The 15073-nt window shown below is 32.6% G+C and overlaps 1 protein-coding gene across 6 annotated transcripts; it reads right to left on the reverse strand.

Moving 5' to 3' along the window:
• Nucleotides 1-455: 455 nt before the first annotated feature.
• LOC110606506 (serine/threonine-protein kinase STY8) lies at nucleotides 456-13671 on the reverse strand. Of its 6 annotated transcripts, none has more exons than XM_043953036.1 (16): nucleotides 13165-13671; nucleotides 12393-12507; nucleotides 10864-10973; nucleotides 10567-10686; nucleotides 9880-9952; nucleotides 8173-8283; nucleotides 7638-7688; nucleotides 6657-6796; nucleotides 6452-6559; nucleotides 5649-5722; nucleotides 4978-5183; nucleotides 4280-4375; nucleotides 2572-2652; nucleotides 2386-2466; nucleotides 936-1076; nucleotides 456-868 (listed from the first exon to the last, which is right to left on the reverse strand). In XM_043953036.1, the coding sequence occupies exons 1-16, from the start codon at nucleotides 13347-13349 to the stop codon at nucleotides 824-826; spliced, it is 1737 nt and encodes a 578-aa protein (XP_043808971.1). In that variant the 5' UTR covers nucleotides 13350-13671; the 3' UTR covers nucleotides 456-823. The 6 variants fall into 6 exon arrangements, 5 of the variants coding, with proteins under 5 accessions (XP_043808971.1, XP_043808973.1, XP_021601042.1 ...); XM_043953038.1 differs by having other exon boundaries at nucleotides 456-853; nucleotides 2416-2466; nucleotides 13165-13670; XM_021745350.2 differs by having other exon boundaries at nucleotides 4978-5153; nucleotides 13165-13669.
• Nucleotides 13672-15073: the final 1402 nt, after the last annotated feature.

Genomic DNA, 15073 nt, shown 5'->3' on the forward strand with positions numbered 1-15073 from the left:
TAAACAAAAACAAGCTTAAGGAGTTAGCTTTGAAATGGAGTACTTTTCTGCAAACAATTACTTACCCATTTGAAAGAACATTAATTTATTTTAACTTAAAAAATAACGAGGGTTAATTTAGAAATGTTGAAGAATTTTCTAATAGACTAATATTAATTATAAGCAGAACTCAATTTTGAGAGTAGATATATAAATATAGGAATCCTTAGATGCAGCAATCGACCACGCAATTACATGGCTAAGGGAAAAGATCAAGAGAAGAATCTTTTAGATTAGTTGTGAATCCTTGAGTTGTGCGCTATTTTCGCTCTTAAAAATTCAACACAAACTAATTTCTTTTAGTCCTATTAATTGCGGCATCCATGCAGAGCAAGTAAACAGGGTTACCACAAAAATAATAATTCTGCACTGATGTCATCAATCATATCAAATTTAAAAGGAAACGGACAGTCTCGTACCAAATTGAAAAAACTAAAATAATAGAAATTATCATCTTTTGTCCGTGTTTATACAAAGTGAAAAGGGGGAAAAGAAAAAAAAAATCAGGAGTTGAAGTTCAACAAATTTAGAAACTATGGATAAAGTTAACCCTAATTGTCTCGCTAGTAAAAAGCTCTACAACCGTGCTTGGTACGAGGGAACTCTATATAGGAAAAAAAAATCAAGGCACTCTTTGTTTCTTTAGTGTTGTAATGGACAGCATTTGTAAAATCTTTTTTTCCCTTGGGTATAAAAACTTTGTTAACTATATAGAAGGAAACATCACAAAAAGAAGACGGCAAAATGTAACTGTTAGAGTATCGCATATTTTCATACACCAAATTCAGCTGCCATTCACTGCATCCTTAGTTTCCTGGCGCGTGAACACCTGGTTAGATGTATACTTGTAAGAGATTTTGAAGGAGGGAGAGAGGAGATTACAGAAAGAATTTTACCTCAACTTCCTGGAGAAGCGTTTCAAGTTCAACTGTTATCTCAGAGAAGGATGGTCGATGGGCAGGAGTTGTTTCCCAACATCTTTGCATCAAGTCTAATAGCTTTGGGTGAGCATCCTGAGGAAGTTCTGGACGCAGACCCTGGAATACAGATTAAGCAACACGATGGATGCGTTAAATAGAGACCTTAAAATACAATCTGGATGCAACAAACACACAACAAGCCATTGTGAACCATAAATACAATCAGGATGCAGCCTCTGGAAAATTCCAAAGGAAGATGCTATTCTAGCTGCAGAGATAAATTTCCAATTTCTTATATTCCCTAATTTCTGTTATGAAGGAATTTGACATTCACATTCACTATTGGATAGCGCCAACGAGTGATTTAAAAGTATTAGTTCATATCCAAAGAAAAAAATAGCAAGTTAGGAATCAAATTGTGAAGAATGAACAAGTTCTATGACAGCAGATATGGCTATCCCAATTTGACAAGCAAGGTTGCACTCAAATTTAAGGGCTCTTCGCAGGACTTCAGTCTACAACTCTCCAAAATGGTTGAATACTAATTACTACTGGCAAAAAAGCCTAACAAAGCCTTACCTCCTTATTGACGCATCATGTATTGCAATTGATCTTGCTTGCTTTTACATAAGGTAGCTTGAGCAATTGAAAACAGTATTTTTGGTCAGTTTTGAGGAGAATAAGGTATGGCCACAATTTTATATTGATTTATAATTGTACTCAAGTTCTCGGAACTATATTTTTTTTGCAATCTTATGTTTATGTAGCATTTGAAGAGTGGAAAGCAGGATTTTGATAACCAAAACTTTTCCTTTATTCTGCCTTGAACAAGTTGGTCTTCCAGGGTTCTCAACAATTGCACTTCAGGGGTTTACAAGGAGCCTACTTTAGTGTTATCCAGCTAGATTAAAGATCACTATCTCATGTACTGCTCTTGGTTGTGTTGGATAGAGTAGGACCTCGTCCTCCAAGTTGTTCTTTTCTCTGTTTTTATATTTAAAGAATTTCTTATCAAAACAATTTAGCATGACCAGTCTCAACAGTCTGTAGGTTCCTAATAGAGCAATACACTTATTATACAATGCATTGGATATGCTAACATTTCAGCCGCTTACCAAATGATTGCAACAAAGAGATTTTGCAAAGGTCTAGCTTAAATGAATATATAAATACAAATCAAAAGTTCATCACTGGATCTTTGAAATTCATTCCAGAAACTAGATATATCTGCAAATATGGAATTACAGATACATTGAATATTGAAATATTAAGAAGTCATTGGATGTGAGCCAATACCAACTCATGAAGACAGCGAAGCAACTTTAATTTATGAGACTCAAACGTAAGCAGTAAACACTTGTGATTTCTATGTAAAAATGCACTTCACAGAAACTAAAGCAATTCATATTTTCCCCATTAGATATACCATGACGAGTTGATATGTAGATGAGCAAACCTGTCTTACTCCCAGGGCAGCCTGTAGAGGGGTCATGGTATCATATGGCACCTACAATGCCAGTAAAAATACCAAGAATTAACTTCACAATAGTTTTGTCAAAATTTCTAAAAGATTAAATCTTTTGCAGAGGCACAAAGCAACTTCGGGAAATACCTTGGCTGTTACCAGCTCCCACAGTACAATAGCAAAACTGAATATGTCTGCTTTTTGATCATATGGTTCATGGTTTATAACCTTGCAACATCCACATTAGACAAAAGCAACTAAATTAGGATGTAAATAGAAAAGGCACTCTAAATATTACATAGAAGTTTTTCTTGTTTAGTAAAAAAGAAAAAAAAAAACAGCAAATTATAAAAGGCACCAACTTGGCAAAAATTTACTCTCGAATCATTGCTTTTTAAGATGAACTCGATGGTCTTCAATTTTTTTATTTTTGTTAATTACAATAATTTATTTCTTCCATTTAAACAGCATATACGACTTTAGAGAGAGAGAGAGAGATACCAAGTCCTTGAAACGTTGAAAGGTCGGGAATTATTAATGTTGTTCCTTCTAAAAGGTAAGCGACACAAAAATTATTTAATTCAAGCTGAGGAATTTTTCTATTACCTATTGAGTATTGCTTTAAATTGAACAGTCACAACAAGAAGCTTTTCATTTACCATTCTTCAACTTTTTGGCTATTGCAAATACTGTAGAGGTTTTCTTCTTAACCTCACTATTTCTTAAAGACTTCTCTTCTCTTCGTCTTCTAGAGGACTCACAACTCACCACCTTCTCAACAAGTTGTCTTTACCTGGAGAATTCACGTGCAAATAGCCAAATAACCTTCTTGATGATAAATTACTCGCAATTCGCTTTTTCCAACACTAGTTGACCAAGCTTTGATTCTCTCTCAACACTCTTCTTTCAACTCCAATTGACCAGGATATGACCCATCTCTGATTTTCTTCTCTCAACAAGAGTGAGTTTGTTTTGTAACAGTAGAGTAGAGTGTGATCTAGTACTTGCAATATAAGTCATATTTTCTCCCTCTTCCTAGTATCTCTTTGAATGGTAGTAAGTAGTTCTCAAGTAATGTTTAGCACCCCCTCCTAAACCTCCTCTTTCTCTAACCAAGTGTAATTGGAGCCCACTATACTCCAAAAAAGAAATAAACATATTTTTTTTTAAATAGTCATTTAATTTAGTTATGAAAATATTATAAATTATAATATAATTTTTGTTATATTGGAAAACAGATAGAAAACGTATATTTTGTTAGAATTGATGGGATTCTCCTTAAATTAAGAAGAATTTTACCCCTTAATTTAAAGATTAAGGGATATGTCTCCTAAACTTAAGGATCTATATTTTGTTAATTTTTCATTACACATTTCACCAAGTATCATCTAAAAGAACATAAAAATTGAGTAAAGGTGTAGCCTTTTTAGTATTTTCTTCTCTCTCATTCCTTCTCTTTCCTTCCTTCTTTCTCTTATACTATAAACTTAACTTTCGTTATAAAGGAAAACAATGGAAAATAAATTAAAATTGTTTTTCAAATCTTAGCTAAATTTTAGAAAACTAGCACATGTTAACATAGAACTCTGTTTTCCAATTTCCTAAGGAAGTTTTTCTAAAAAACTACTCTAATTTTCTGTAAGTGAACAGGCACTAAGTTTTCCCAATAAGAAAAAAAATTCAGTTTAGAGATGCTGATCCAGTTGTCTATAAGTGAAAAAGCCCTTAGTTTTTCCCAATCAATAGAAAATAGGAGTTTATGATTCAAATTCACATGGATCCCATACTCAAAACTCAGTCTCTGAAAGTAAGAAGCTAAAGGCAAATTAATAAAGCAAACCTAAAAGAGCCAAACCTCAGGTGCCATCCACCTATATGTTCCAGTCTCTGCTGTCATCACACCTTCTTGATTCTGGAATCGAGCAACTCCAAAATCTGCCACTTTAACAACCTTGAGACAAAACATACATATTTCTTATTATGATGAAGATGAAAACCTCCTTAAACCCCCCCCCCCCCCAATATCTTTTTTCCTTTGATATTTTAAATAGTTAAAATGAATTCCAAGAAATGATATCATGAAAAACATATTCAACCGCTAGTCATGAGAGAAGCTATATGATCCACGGACTGGCTATGGTGGAGGAACCAGAGGCCATTAGGCTGTTGCTCCTCCCACAAAGAAAATAGCCACTCCAAATCTCATTATTGAAGCTAAGACTGGTACACACCCATTAAGATCCACAAAAATTTCAACGTTAACCGACTCAATTCTTTTCTTCATAGGTCAGATTTAAGACCTCCACCTCACTTCACTTGGAGCCCAATCAAAACAGCTACTCTTCCAGATAACATTAAATAACTTTCCAGAAACATTTATTTTATATCATAGATTTGGCCTATTTGTTTGAGTTCTATCATATTTCCAAACTTCCAAACTGCAAAAGTGACAAAATGATAAATAAGATTAATTAACAATACTTCATGTTTATATAATTTGGGGGCCAACAAACATGTGATCTGAACCCTATCAATTATAATGAAAATTCTTACCTTGTGAATGTCCATTAACAAATTTGCTGTCTTCAAATCCCTATGAATTATATTGTTTTGATGCAAATATTCCATTCCCCGAGAAACATCTATTGCAAACTTCAACAATTGAGGGAGCTTCAATACATTATGGTTCTTATGCAAGTAATCATAGAGACTTCCACCAGGCATATACTCTGCAAGCAAGAATATGAAGCAAGAAAAAACTAAACAGATGATAGGCAAATATCGTATGAAAAAATTTTGAAGTTAATCATCCCAAAATTCAGTGCAAGACCATCTTAGTCTCCTTTGGAACAGGAATTCCACTAATTGGCATCAGCAGATACACCAGCCTCTACAGCATGTTCACGTGATCCATACACAACATGCATCCAAGTTATGTAACATGCATTTATTCAACCAGAGTAAAATAAAACAACCAACCAAATTCAGATGGTCTTAAACTACTAAAAAGGGGATTAAAGAAAAAAAATGAATGAGAAAAGGGGAACCCTAGAAGAAGTTCAATTATAGGATCCATTTGCATCAGCTCATGTACTGTACAATACGTGTCCTAATGGCTGTTTATCTTCTTTTCAAAGGATGCACATGCAGATAGAATTAAGTGGAGGTGGAAAAAAGAAGCTAAAAGCAAAAAAAAAAAATGATCTTCATGCAGAAGCAACTACCTGTTATTATGCACAAATGTGGAGACTTTGTACATGCACCGATAAAACGTACAACATTTCTATGTTGGACTTGTCTGCACCAAGAGAAAGATAAAACCAAATATAGTAAGATAATTAACTAGAAAAATCATCCAGATGCAAATATAGAACTGAATAGATTACCAACTAGACCAAAAATAAAATGCTTGCTATTAGGGCAATCTAACAATAATGGTTTTACATAAATATTCACATAATTTATCATTATGATTAGCTTACAAAATACAAAGAAAAATTTTATTCACATATAATGCAACCCAAGTGATCATATTCGTTCTATTATATTCAATCCAATATGATCAGCAAAAATTTACATGCCTAGCTGGCATAATGTAAATGCACACATATTTACGTGTTTACAAGTACTAGAGAAAAGAAAATGAGACACAAATTGAAAATTGGTTTGCCCTTGCGGTGGCCAGAGGATGAGTATAAATTGAAAAATTAACTGACTTGTAAACATCATGGATGCATCAACATCTTATTCCAACACTCTGGCATTCATCAAGGACAACATGCGAGACATACACGGGACTTTGTGCTCAACAACTGAATCTGTGCGAGAATAGTTCATTACAGCAAACTTCCAATAACTTCATTTCCTCATGTTTCAAGTAATTCCAATTAGAAGTATCTTCGTAATTCAGGAAGCAAGGGTATGTAAAAATTGACGTGATTTAGGAAGAGAATTGTTCAGATTTTAACATTTAGTAATAGCAACGTATTCCAGCAAGCATATTCAAACATTTTACAATACTATTCACCTTAAAATTGCAACTTCTTGAGCAAACTCCTCTTCCTGTGTATCATTTAAATGCTCAGATCTAAGAATTTTAACAGCAACGTCCTGACCAAGATAAACTCCATGATACCTTCACATAAAGCAAAAGATGAAGGATGAGCAACAGAGAGGACAAAGAAAAGGGAAAAATTGATATGAAGTAGCAAATCTACAAAGGCTCAACTCACAGGTCTCCACAAGATCCAGATGCAATTCTTTCCCCTATCTTCAATAATCGTCTATCTATTTCCCAATCTCCGCATTTTGCTTGAGCTGCTGAAGCTTTATCAACAGCTGAATGAGAATGTGAAGAACCAGACCACGATCCCTATACTTTCAGAGCAAATAGTCAAAAGAGCTTCTTGCAGGTATTTCTACTCAAAAAACAAAGGAACTTCCACAACTAGAGAAGGAAAAACAAGTTACAAAGTGCAAAACTATAAAAGTTATAATATATCAAACCCAAGGCCAATTGCTTTTGAAAAGCTAAAAGTTGAGAATCCGGGATAGGATCCAGTCATTAGATTGCAAATTTTGCAAATCTAATTTAACTTTTCCATGGCATGTATCTGAGTTGCTAAAATTTTTTCAGCAATTGAGGCTGGCAAGTAACTGCAAGGGGCAAACTGCTTCTCTGAACTTTAATGAAGTTCGTATCACACAACATCACCAACTCAAACTACTAACACCATCTTTCATTACCAAAGGCAACTAAATGTCAACTATATGTTCTAGCACAATTCTGGGATCTATTCCTGATAATTACAATAGCAATGCTAAAAAGTAACCGTGAAACCAGATCCTGAAAATTAAGAAACTCATTTTTTTGGTATTGACCAGTAAGGAGCTTCTTTACAAAAACAGCATATGATTTGTTGAGATACTGTCTGTAAATAGGCTACATTTGTAGTGATTGTGTACATGATTAGGAATATGATTATGTGATATGATTGGGATATGATTAGGCTATAATTAGGGAATTAATTTATTTCCTTACCTAGTATGTATTCTTGTAAGTAGTATATATACCCTAATTGGCTTGAGGGAGATAATCAAGCATTTTTCTCTCAAAACTTCTGCTTCCCTCTTCTTTTTTCCCATCGTTTTCATGATTAAACAAAATAAAGATTAACAACCAGAAGACAAAAATATAAGGAGATAGTCTTTACCTCACTTCTAGCAATTGCTTTTTCCATAGCCTTATGCAAACCATCTGTATCCTGACCACAACATTGCAAAGTCAGCAACATTTGGACTCAGCATAGACCCCTGTCATAAAGAAATATAATCACAATGCTCCTTAATATAATATAAGGCCATTGTCCTGGGATAAAGAATAATTTTCTTTTCCAACAAACCAATTTGATAGAGCTTTATATTAAAAAAAAGGTGGAAATTTGGTTGAATGCAACTTGCTTCAAATTCATATTATTTTTAGTGAATTTCAATCATAAGCACATACCAAAAAAAATATTAACCATATCTGCAAAGAATAAAATTCAGTAACTACAACATTAAATCATACAGGAAATCTCATCCAGTGACCATGACTCCAACAAAAGAAGAAATCCTATAGAATTACACATGAAGAGGACTTTTGGTAACAATAAATTATACAATGTAGGAGAAATGCTTTCCTAGAAAACAATAACATATAAACTCAAACTGAATAGCAACAAAGATATTGTATCAAGTAAAAAATACCTCAATAGGCCATCCATCCACCACAAATACATCCAAGGAGTAGCCATCAGTTGTGGAGAACACATGTGCTTCACGGATATTAAGTCCTATATCTGAAAGCAAAGCAGAAAGCTAGAAGAAAACAGCAATTAATCAGATGAAACTCAAATACTTGGTTCAAACTTCATATTTAACGAAGATTCACTATACCATGTTATCATGTTTCAGATATTTCCCGAAAAATGTTTACATTGTTTTCAATGCACTTCACATCATATTTATTGAAGGAACAATATATGACCGAATTGGCCCTAAATTTAGGGGCAAATCCCATTTGCCAAACAATCTTCAGTTTAGCAAGCCTAATTAGGACAGAGCTTCTATTTTAGGTTCAATTTAGCCCAACATTTGTGATAAGATGGACTTTGCCTAGTTCTATCCTAAAAAAAAACATCATATGGGAGGACTTCCCAAGTCGTATGTGAAGCATTTTTTATTTTTCCCCAACACCCAGCTGCTGTGAGACTCAACATAACCCCTAATGTCCAGAACAGCACATCTGATCATGAAGTTTGCAAGACTGGCCACCTATGGGAACTGGAGTTGTCTCTAATACCATGTTAATAAAATGGATCGACCCTAACTCCACCCCCCAAGGCACCTTGTGGGAGAAGCATTGCTCAAGTCAGATATGAGGCATTTTCCTTCAACACTCAGCTGATGTGGGACTTAATAATGTCTAACAGACATTATAAATTATTATCATTTTGCATTTTTTTTTTAATAATCCAGTAAATTTTTTTCAAAAAATTACTTCTAAAATTATTTAAATAATTTTGACTTAGCAAATTATACCAAAATCAAAGACCAAGATTTAGAAAAAGTAATACTTGAATTGAAAATTATGTGATCTTAATCTACAACCATAGCCCTTGCAAAAATCTCTTCCCTCCCTATCCTCATTCTGCATCCCTCACCATTATTGCTATCATAACTCTTCACAAACAAAAATACTTTTAGAGTAAACACTGAAAGAAACACTGCTATTAAAACATATAACAATATCATAATATTTCTTCATAGCTCTTGGAGTTGGTTTTAACTTCACACATAATAAAGGCAGAAGTTAGCCTCTAAAGTTTTTAAAGGGGTGGCAGTAGTTAGGAAAAGAAAGCAACAACGCCTAAGCAAGTTCATGCAAATCTTGCAAGTGAATTCACATATTTCACAAAGGCCATATCATGTCTACTGTTTATCACTTAAGGGTTAAGGCTTTAGCTAAAGTTTTTGAAATGTGAACAGTACATTAAACACCACTAATCAAAGACATCTACCAAACTGTGGCTACTAGAGAATATAAAGAAAGTATTGTATTCCCTAAAGTTAGCAGTAAAGCCACCAAAGAAAAGAAAATCACCATAACATCTAATAATGCTCTCAGTAAATTAATTTGTAATGATATATAAAACTGAGACAGCCAGATAGCAAAATGTGCTCGATACTCTAATTATTGGCATAACTTATTGCTGGTTTGCAAATACAAGTTGATCTTAAAAACCCCCCTCAATCCTAGTTGTATTGCTGTTTGTATTTTTCTCAGATCAAAGTGCTATCAATTATAAATTCCCCAAGAATTGCAGTGAGAAATCATTTACTTGAATTATGCTTCAAGCTCATGGTAGGCCATGGCAAATTACAAGCAAGAAGCATAGTTCTTTGCAAACATACCTGGCTAAGAAGCTTTGGCTTGTCAATGGTAGAAAAAACTACTTCATGCGTTGGAACATGTACAAAGTCTTGCCTGGATTAGATTTGCAAGGAAACAACTTATTTGCCATGCATATATGACAAAATGCAAAATATATTAGTAAAAGAATAAGTCTTATTTATTTAAATATATATGCATCCAAGTCATGTCTAATTAATGCAATTTTAAAATTATATCAAGCCAATCATGAATAATTAAACAGAGTCATACATGTACAAATTCACACTCACACATGGCATTTTATGTAATTTCAAAAATATCTCACGTAAAAAAAAAAAAAGAAAATTAGATTCATTACGGTTGAAATATATAGTTCTTAAGTCCTAAAGAGTTTTCCTGTTCTTTCCTAATAAAATTGCTCACAAAAATAACTTATTGCGATAAAACTCATACTTTGTCCCTTTTCCCTGAAATTCTGAGCTTCACAATCATATCGGGATAGCAACATGGCAAAAAAGAACACATTGGAATTACACCAACCCAAAAAATTCATGACCATAGATGACATGCATTGTGAACCGACTATAATCAAATTAACTTGATCCATATTCCTACAAAAAATTCCTCATGCAAATAGCCATTATCTTTTTTATCTTTAAAAATAAAAGTGGAGCAAGAGTTTTACGGACAAAGTGTCTCCGATGTACCTTCTAGAAGCATTTTCTCTATGATATGTTTCCTCCACGCCTTTGGAAGCCTTTCTAACATCCAAATTTAGATGCTCCAGCTTAGAGCAGGGCTCAAAGTCAATTGCATGATCCCTGATTCTGCTTAAAAGAAATGAAAAAATAACATATAGAGTAGACGCATTGACAAATCAACAACTAGTGGGAAACTGAAATATTATCGAAAACAACATGGTACAAATTCACTCACTTAAAGGGAAGTAAAAAAAGGTTCATACACATGCACAAATTAAGTAAGATCTGTATAAAATAGAATACTTCTTGTTTGATGGCACAACTCCATTGTCTGCATTAAAATCTGGCCTCTCAGGGGAAATAATATTCACAGACTGTAGGTCATCACCATCATCTGTTATGGTGCAAAGATTCTGCCGAACATCAAAGAGGGGGGAAGTAAGAAGGAAAAATATGGAGGTAAACTACATAGCTTATACAGATAGTTAGGTTGAGAACATAAGCAATATGTTCTAGTTTAAGTTATAGGATTCTTCAAATCTACATATGCAAGAAGGATATTTTAACCTGATCCATAATCATTTAACAATCCTGAAAACATTCTATTAAAGCAAACTGAAATCACAATTTCAACAATCCTGATAAGATTCTACTAAAGCAAAATGAAATCACAATGTTAAGCCATCCATTCAAATGGGAGAAAAAGGGAAAGAAAGAAATAGATAAACAATATTGAAAAACTTTAAAGAAGCTTATTGATAACAAGTTTAGTTTGTCAACCAATTAAAATATAAATTTTGAATTGACAAAAGTAGGGAAATGGGTATTAAGAGCTTGAAAAGCATGTAAGAAATGGTCTTTGGCAAAAAGGGAGCCAGACGCAGTATTGGAAGAAAATTCAACATTACAATTATGATCCTTATAAAATTTGGAAGTTTTAGGTTTTTATTTATTAGAATTATTTTTAGAAGTATATTAGGTTTAGTGCTTCTGTTGTTTAGGAATCTTGTGTTGATTTGAGATTCCTAATTAATATTTGATTAGGGTTTTATTGTTTAAGGATTCCATATACCAATATTGGTAGGACTAGTTAATATACCATAAATACCTATGTCTTTTAGGTATTTTAGAGTAGAGACTTCATCATGACAATTGACAACTGAAGATTAAACTAAGCAAGTGACAAGGGAAATTGAAAATTTTTCAAACTCCCTTCCTATTGAATCAAAGAACCTTTCATTTGTTGTTTTGATCGATTTTATCTGTTCGGATGTTCTCATGGATGCTAAAAGAAAAACAAAACAAAACAAAAACAGAAGAAGATGAAGTTTTTTTCTAACTCATTCCTACTATCCAAGAAGATACAGTTTCTTATTCTCCAAATTCAGTTCTTCATTCTTCCGCAATAAAAGACTTGAGAATGAATTTTCTCTCACCAACAGAGAATGGTGCAGTATTTGCAAGAAGATCAACTTGGCAATTATATTCATTACAGGGTTAGGAAGTTTAGATTTATATGGTTTAGGAATTCTACTATTACTTATGAATATATGTAGAGTTCTATTAGGTTTAGTAATTTATTATTTAGAAATTTTGTGTTAGATTCGGGGTTGCTTTGAGCTTATATTATTGAGAATCTGTTCATTAAGAATGTGTTTCTCCTGCAAATGAAAATGTGTTTCTAACCTTTGAGAATTTGTTTCTGGCCCTCTCCATTATCCTACTGGTACTAAATTAATTCGGTAGAAAAGCATGTTCTACATAAGAGAGCCCAACAGCATTAAGGTATAAGGTAGCTTAAAAATAAGAGAGGCCAAATAGAGAGGCAGTACCTCCAAGAAACGAATATGATAAACCGGGCGTTTCTCCGGATCTTTTGCTAATGTAAGAAGTCTTTGGTGTAACAAAACATCCTCCACTCTATCCATGTTGACATCAAGGACATAACTGATATGAAATAAGAAAGTTGAAAGTAATTCCATCAAGCCCACGAGAGAATAAAGATGGTCATTCCACCCATGTATATAAAAAAGCTTGATGTAAGCGCAAAGATCAACAAAAAAAGCAATTAGACGAAAATTAGAGGTAGATAAAGGCATGAAAATTTTCGGGTCATAATTTGTACTCGCGATTTCATTTTCCTCTGCTGAATAATTATCAGTCCTCGATTAAACCCAAATAAGGAAACACTTATGGTTTCGGCAACTACTAGCGTGCACGAAAATACTCCACAACACGTTCATATACTTAAGTTCCCAACGAAAACTTTAAACACCACAGTCTCGTTTCAGCAAAAAATTGGGAATCCTACATCAGCTTTAGCAACTCCAAGCTAATGCTTATATTCAATACAAAGAAAATAAAAAATGGAAATGCCATAAACTAAAAGAAAAAAAAAAAAAAACAGTCCAAAACAAAACTAACCACTCAGACATGCACATTCCAGTTCCCTATATATGCAACTATAACCGATTCGAACAGAGTTAGCAAAACAAATCCTCAAAAAACTCGATTATCTTCCCAGTCCAAATCCAGAGAGTATAAATAAAGACATGCAAGCACGCATTTATGCACAAAAATCAAAGTTAAAAGAAGAAGAAAAACCTAGAAGGCAAGCGATTGAAGTGAGCATCAAGCATCTCACGAAACAACTCGGGATTAGAAACAGCTTCCTTGTGGCCACTCTCCACAAACCGATCATAAACCTCGTTCCTCACATCATAGTTACCGAAGCTCCCAAAGCTCCTCGGCGGCGAAGAGCTCTCACCAACTCCTTCAGTCAAATCCATTCGATTTCCTCTCTTCTTGTCCGCTAGCAGAAACCTCTAACAACAGCCATGAGAAAGAAAGTGAAGGAAAATGGAAAGGAAAGCGCGAGAAAGTGAAGGAAAATTGATCAGCTGAGGATCTTTGACTGTAGGTAGAATCTAAAAGGACGAAGCAGTTTGGGAGTTTTGAATGGAAATGAAGGGCAAGTTGGTCATACAAAAAATTGTAGCAGAGTACGGTGGAGTTCTAAAGCTGCAGGAAAGAGAGAGGGATTTGAGGTGAGGTCTCTGCTTTTATGGTATGAAACTATTTTAAGTTTGAACAGTGACCAGGTCCGTTTTCGTCTTTGCATGTCTATTTTCTTCCATCCTTTAAAGCGAAATGGATAGGGTTGTTAGTTTGGCGTGTCAGAACTGAATGTCTAAAATGCCCTCCATTATTTTTTTAATTTACTGAATTGGAATAGTACTGTCCCGCAAAAAGCTTCTTTTGTACTAAAAAGGAAAACCTGCCAGAATTACGTTGCCCACGCCATCCGCGTTTGAGATTTGAGAATGTGATAATATTACGTGATGTTTACAGTATTAAGTGACAGGCGTCGGAGGATTTTATTGTGATAAATTAAAATAATATATTTACTAAAATTTAGAGAAAATTATTATTTATTCCCTAACGAAATTAATTAATTAATACTTTTAAATTTTTTAAAATATATTATATAATTCATATAATTTTAAAAATACAACTACAAGGTCTCTCAGATGAAATTTTATCACTATTTCGATTAGTTTTGCATAGAAATTATTATTAAGATATTGAGTTCATTGTAAAATCAATAAGGGACATTTGAGAAGTCGAGCATTACTTTAGGTGCATGTCATCTAATTTGACCTTTATATAGAAACGGATTAATAGATATTAAATATTTATATATGGATTAATATTCTTTAAATTAAAATATTTATATAAAATTAATTAATTATATACTAAATAAATGAATCTGAATCTAATTATTTAATTTAATTATTTTAATGAGTTCATAACCTTTAAATTTTTAAAAAATATTCGGTTGGTTCAGTTTAAATAAATTTAAAATTAAAAATTTAATATTTATATAAATCGAATTGAATCGATTTTAATCAGAAATTGAATCGAATTAAATCGATCTGATTCGATTTGATTTGGTTTGATTTAATCAGTTTAAATTTTTAATAAAATTTTTATTTTTATCATTTATTTTTAATATTTTAAAATTTAATTAAAATATTTTAACTTTAATATAATCTAATATCTTTATATTATTAAAAATAATATAGTATTATTACTAATCGGTTCACTTTATTTTTTTTTAATTTTTTTATGATTAAAATTGAATAAAATTTAAATAATCGAAATTTTTAAAATTAAAAATCCAATCGTAATATATAAAAAATTAAATTAAATTTATAAATTAATTCAATTTGATCAATTTTTTTAAATTTTAACCGAATGCTCAGTAAATAATATTTTACTTAATTATTCGAAATATTTCTTTTCACCTTGGAACTTTTTTACTTATCAACTATTTAGGTTACATTTTAGTTTAAATACATTCGAATATTACGAATAAATAATATCTTATATTTTATATTAATAATTGTAGAACAAAAGATAACGTATAAGACCAGTGTTAATTTATTTTATAAAATCAATTATTGAAGTTTAATTATGAACCTGAGTTATTTCTTTGAATAAAAAGCGATAT

This window comes from Manihot esculenta, chromosome 18 (assembly GCF_001659605.2).
Source record: "Manihot esculenta cultivar AM560-2 chromosome 18, M.esculenta_v8, whole genome shotgun sequence".
NCBI lineage: Eukaryota > Viridiplantae > Streptophyta > Magnoliopsida > Malpighiales > Euphorbiaceae > Manihot > Manihot esculenta.

Coding starts and splice junctions, on each gene's coding strand:
- LOC110606506 (XM_043953036.1), bottom strand. CDS start 13,349: ATGGATTTGACTGAAGGAGTTGGTGAGAGCTCTTCGCCGCCGAGGAGC. Junction 10,974..12,392: donor ATCATATTCGTTTCTTGGAG/GTACTGCCTCTC, acceptor GATGTTCGGCAG/AATCTTTGCACCATAACAGA. Junction 2,467..2,571: donor GGGAGCTGGTAACAGCCAAG/GTATTTCCCGAA, acceptor CTGGCATTGTAG/GTGCCATATGATACCATGAC.